General features: G+C 36.2%; 1 protein-coding gene across 1 annotated transcript; it reads left to right on the forward strand.

The window, feature by feature from the left end:
• Positions 1–289: 289 nt before the first annotated feature.
• On the forward strand, positions 290–3856 carry LOC113771378 (probable LRR receptor-like serine/threonine-protein kinase At3g47570). Its single transcript, XM_027315963.1, has 3 exons — positions 290–896; positions 1336–1412; positions 3611–3856. Exons 1-3 carry the CDS (start codon positions 290–292, stop codon positions 3854–3856), a joined length of 930 nt encoding a protein of 309 aa, XP_027171764.1.
• Positions 3857–5556: the final 1700 nt, after the last annotated feature.

The following is a 5556-nucleotide window of genomic DNA, read 5'->3' on the forward strand; positions in this document are numbered from 1 at the left end:
ATTTGCAGGGTTCTATACCAGAATCAATAGGTAATATGCTCAGCTTGGAATTCTTGGACCTTTCACACAATAATCTCTCTGGTGTGATACCCTAGTCAATGGAGGCACTCAAATCTCTTAAGGAATTTAATGTTTCTTTAAATAGATTAAGCGGCGAAATTCCTTGAGATGGTCCCTTCAGAAACTTTACAGGTCAATTGTTCATGAATAATGAAGGACTCTGTGGTGACCCAAGGCTTAGTGTTCCACCATGTTAGAGTAATTCAATTAGAAGATCAAGCAAAAAAAAATGCTTTTACTTGTCATTAGTCTATCAGTGATTGCAGCAATACTGATAATAGCAATTGTAGCAATATTGGTTCTAAGGTGGCTGAAGAAGCCAAACGGTTCAGGTGGAGCAGCATTGATGTCAGTGGCAAAATATGAAATATTTTCCTACTATGACCTTTTGCACTCAACTGATAACTATAGTGAAAGCAATTTGCTAGGAGAAGGGAGCTTTGGTTCTATTTACAAAGGGATCCTAAGTGATGGCATTGTTGTGGCTATCAAGGTATTCAACTTGCAAGTAGAAGGTGCATTAAAAAGTTTTGATAGAGAATGCGAGGTACTAAGGAGTTTACACCATCGAAATCTTACAATGGTGTTCGGTAGCTACTCCAACCCTGATTTGAAAGCCTTGGTACTCAAATACATGCCTAATGGGAATCTTGATAAGTGGTTGTCCTTTCGTGACCATTTCTTAGATCTATTTCAACGAGTAAACATAATGATTGATGTTGCTTGTGTATTGGAATATCTCTATTATGATTATGATACTCCTGTGGTACATTGTGACTTGAAGCCTAGTAATATCTTGCTTGATGAAGATATGGCTGCTCATGTAAGTGATTTTGGTATATAAAAAATGTTTGGCGAAGGAGAAAGTATTTTGCATACCAACCGCCTCGCAACACATTGCACCAAGTTAATCTTTTATCTTTCTCTGTCTACATTTTCTTTGCTTCTACATTTGTCCATCTATTGTTAATCTTTTAGCTAATTCCATTATTCTGACTATTGTAATCTTATGACAGAGTATGGATTAGATGGGATAGTTTCGACAAGAATTGATGTATATAGTTTTGAAATAGTTTTGATTGAAACTTTTTCCAGGATGAAGCCTAGTGATGAAATGTTTTCAGGAGATTTGAGCCTTAGAAGCTGGGTAGAAGATTCTCTTCCCGATCCACTTCAAGTCATTGATGCAAACTTAATAAGGCCAGAGGATGAGCATTTCACTCACAAGCTGCAGTGTGTTTTATTGATCATGAATTTGGCTCTAAACTGCTGTAGAGAATCTCCAGGAGAAGGATGAACATGAAGATGTTTTAGCAAATTTGAAGAAGATTAAACACCAGCTTCTTATGACAGTAAGTACTTAGCACTTTTGTGCAAATTTTATAGGAAGTTACTTTCCTTATTCGATTGCGCTCATGGCCTACTATTTCTTATAGCCAACTCTCAGATCTTGAGTGGATCAGATACAATGTTTTGACCAGATCAAACAGATATTGCTATATAATTCAACAGCTTGATTATTTTGAAGGTTCAAGAGTTATTTAGTTGATTCCATAGGTGCCATTATATATGCCGAATTTTGTACTTTCAATTATGGGGCATAATAGATAATTGGTTTTATTTTGCTTTCTTTGAATTTTGATTAAGTTCTTAGCTACTTTTTATGTGGACCTGATTATGTATCTTTTAGCCTTATCATGCATTAAGATTGCAATAAATATTTTGTTTCTACAAATGAATACATCAGGTTGCTTAGGTTCCTCTCTAAACTATAGAAAGAATAGTAGCTGTCATTTGTTCTTCTTCCTTTACAACAGTTATATCCTACAAGCCGTTTAAAAGAGTTAAGTGAAAGCATGGCTTTTGTTGGCAACTGTCACTTCCCTTTGTTCTACATCACAAGTCTTTTGGGATTCTTTGAATCATCACAAATCAGAACTTTAATATCCTTACTAATTTGAGTTGTCCATTTATACGTGGAATGAAAACTGTGAGAAGTGAATTAGGTTGATATAAAACTTTATTGGACTTGGGGTGTGGAACAGAAACAGAGTTGTGCAAGTATGAAGTATCTAAGAATTGGTGAAGCATTTTTATAAAGAATGTAGTTAATCAAGCTTCAGCTATCAGCCTATAATGCACCATTTTAGTTTAAAGAATGGTTAAGTATTGACCGTACTGAGGACATTGATGTAATAGTTACTAGCTAGAGATAATAACAACGTCCTTGTTGTTGGAGTCTTTTGATCTTATGAACTTTCTGCCAACATCCTTTGATTTTTTTTTTTAGTGTTAACAAAAAAACAAGTCAAGTCTAATAGAATTCATGTAGATAATATTAAAGTCAAACCTTGCAATTCTTGACATAGAGATTAGTTAAAAAGTTTCCAAGACTGGGGTGGTAGAGGTACCTCGAAGGAAAAGTCTACTGACATGTGAGGCAAGTAAAGATGAATAAGCTTCCACTTACCAGGAAGTTTCTAGCAAAAGTCATCCTAGACCTAAATATATGTCCTTTCAAACTATTTACTTGTACACAATATAAAGAAGCTCAGTTAGCACAGATTCTCTGTTTGGTTATGCTAAGTTGTTTAGGGAACTGAAGTGAACCAGTATTACCAAAAAGAGAGCTTTATCTTGATTAAATTCAATAAATTACATACCCAAAAAAAATGTACGAGTAAAGGGGAGAATTATATACATGCTTTAGAGGGCAACATTTGTTAGCTGTTTTACAAGAGAAGAAACAAGGCTACAATCACTTAGCTCATATAAAATCAAAAGATCAGTGGGAATATTTACGATGACATCCAGTTGTATCACTCTAAATTTCTCTTATGCGTACTATCTCTGGGGCTTTTGTTAGCTCTTAATGTGGAGAATTTTATTTTTTTTAAAGTGAAGTTAGAACATCTCCAATTAGTATCCTCTCCTCAGGTTGCTTTGCTGAGCACTTGAAAGGTAATTCCATTATTGATGGCGTGCACTTTTACTATCTCTATTGGATTCTCGTTAAATTGGCTTAATTTCTTTTAGGTGGGTTCTTTATTTTGTATGAAAATAACTAGTTTCCTAATTGTTTTAATTACTTGAAGTAGTAGTTAAAGAATTTCCTATTTATATGAGTTTAGAAATTAGGAGCTATTTTCTATTTTGTATGAGTTTAGGAATTAGCATTTAAATCCTATTATTATTTTGATGTTGCTCCAGTAATGTGACTTATAAATAGGTGAAGATTGGAATACTACAAAATGGCACACAAGGAGCCATGTAGCTTTGTACATGAGGTAAAAGAGGACTCTTAGGTGTGGGAGATAGTACACAAACATTGGGTTTGGATTCAAATTATATTCTTGTATAAGGTTTTTTCTCTCATAACAAAAAAATGACTATTCTCTCTATGGATGCAGACTCAATAAGGAACCACGTTAAATTTTGTGCATTTGATAGTGAGACAATTGTGCATTTTATTTGATGGTATGTGGTCTCAATTTTGGCCACTTATTATGCAAAGTAATGGGTTTCTGCTTATAATTGGTATTTGTGTCAGTTGCAGGCGATGGGTGTCAAAAGTGGTGAAAAGAGGCCAAATTCCAGAAGGCTATTCATTCCAGAGCGTGCCCACTTCAGAGATCGCAGAGTGATGTCCAAAAAAGACGGACCGCGGGACTTATCCCTGGAAGCCGCCACTATTTTTGGGAGATATGTTCTGAAGTTGCGTGGGATTAGGAAACATCTTCAGAGAATCTTTTGGCAACAACTCAAGGAGGAAAATAAGGGAAGCTACCCTTCGTAGATACAAACACGGATTTGGCTAAAGGAGGCGGCGGCGGAAAACACTTTAAATAGAAAAGCAACAGACTAGCAGTTTATTTTTTTTATCTTTTGTCTTTAATTATCTTTTTCTTCGAAACGTGAGTTAGAGACTAGCGGCTATACCTTTTACTTTTTCATCAACTAAATTCCAGAAAAGCTTTCAATTGCACCATCTTTATGAGGCAAGGCTAGGTTCCTTTGTCTAGTTGAGGAATAATCAAGGCCCGGTGCACGGATAATTGGGAGATCTTTTTAATTGTTCTACGCTATTTTAAATTCTGCGTTAGTGGGTATTTAATTATTCCTTGTTTTAATAAGCTATTATTGTTTGGATCTATTGGATTAATGTGGCCAGTTATTCAACTATCTGAATGGTACATTGCCAATTAAGACGGTGGTATGTATCACTTGCTCGTCTTAAAATTAGTGGCAAACAACACAATTTAATTGTCTCGCAAGTAATTTAATCTGTGTCGTAGGAATAGTTAATCTAGTTTAAATGAACCCGCATGTGTGTTTGTTAACTAGAATTGAGTCTCTCTAATTCCTAAAATCGTGAATAGATTAAATCCTACGAGCGTCTCTGGGATTATCTATTTTACAAGGGAGTAGTTTAAGAGCGTCTTTGGACTATCATATAACTAAGGAGAGATTGGTAGTTTAGCGGTTGTTGAATTGCTAGAACCAATTTACTTACGAATGTGTGAATTATTCCAGGTATCCATGATCAATTGCGTGAGCCGGTGCCGAAATTATTTTCTTGACTAGATTATGTCAATTAATTGTTTATTATATCCTTTAGCTACTGCACTATTTGTGAAGTGGAAATTCAGTACCCTTACATCTTTAATTTGTTCTTTATATCTCCCTTCCTGAAACCCCCCCCCCAAAATTATCTGTGTAATAAATCTGCTAGTTTCTTGAGGAGACGACCCTACTTACGACTATACTCATTTAGTTTTGAGAGTAGGTTTTGATATAAATTTTATTTTTGGTTGTTTGACAGACACCAAATTTTGGCGCCATTGCTGGGGAACTGATGTTTGAAGTGATTTATTGCATAGGCTTTCTTTAGCTCATGTTTTATGCTTCAATCTTCCCGTACAGGAAGACTCGAATTTGACCCAGAGATCGAGAAAATAGCAATGAGGTTGACGAAGGAGACTAAGTTGCAAAAGCAACAAGTTTCAGTAGTACTACCCCCCGGATTTGAACAAAATTCTGACTTAAGTGATTCATCAGTTGAGTTGGAAATAGACTTGACTGGACCCAACGAAACAATGGCAGCCCAAAGGACTTTGAGAGAACTTGCAACCCCGAATGTTAACCAATAGCCTCTGTGCATTACGTATCCTGACACTGAGAAGGCTTTTGAATTTAAAATCTGGTTTGATCCATTTATTGCCTACTTTTCGTGGTGTTGCAGGTGAGAACCCACACAAGCATTTGAAGGAATTCCAAGTGGTGTGCTCGACCATGAAACCTCAGGGTGTTATGGAAGAACAAATCAAGCTGCGTGCTTTTCCTTTCTCCTTAGCAGACAAGGCTAAGGATTGGCTGTTCTATTTGCCATCAGGGTCCATTACTACTTGGGAAGGACTGAAACGGCAGTTCCTTGAGAAGTTCTTCCCAGCCTCCAGGGCCGCCAACATCAGAAAGGAAATATGTGGAGTTAGGCAG

The sequence above is a fragment of the Coffea eugenioides genome, chromosome 5, assembly GCF_003713205.1.
Source record: "Coffea eugenioides isolate CCC68of chromosome 5, Ceug_1.0, whole genome shotgun sequence".
Taxonomy (NCBI): domain Eukaryota; kingdom Viridiplantae; phylum Streptophyta; class Magnoliopsida; order Gentianales; family Rubiaceae; genus Coffea; species Coffea eugenioides.

Bases quoted from the DNA above. Each gene is read 5' to 3' on its own strand.
- LOC113771378 (XM_027315963.1), top strand. From the start codon at position 290: ATGCTTTTACTTGTCATTAGTCTATCAGTGATTGCAGCAATACTGATA. The intron at 897-1,335 runs GTATATAAAAAA...AAACTGCTGTAG, and splicing joins TGCTCATGTAAGTGATTTTG to AGAATCTCCAGGAGAAGGAT. The intron at 1,413-3,610 runs GTAAGTACTTAG...TATTTGTGTCAG, and splicing joins AACACCAGCTTCTTATGACA to TTGCAGGCGATGGGTGTCAA.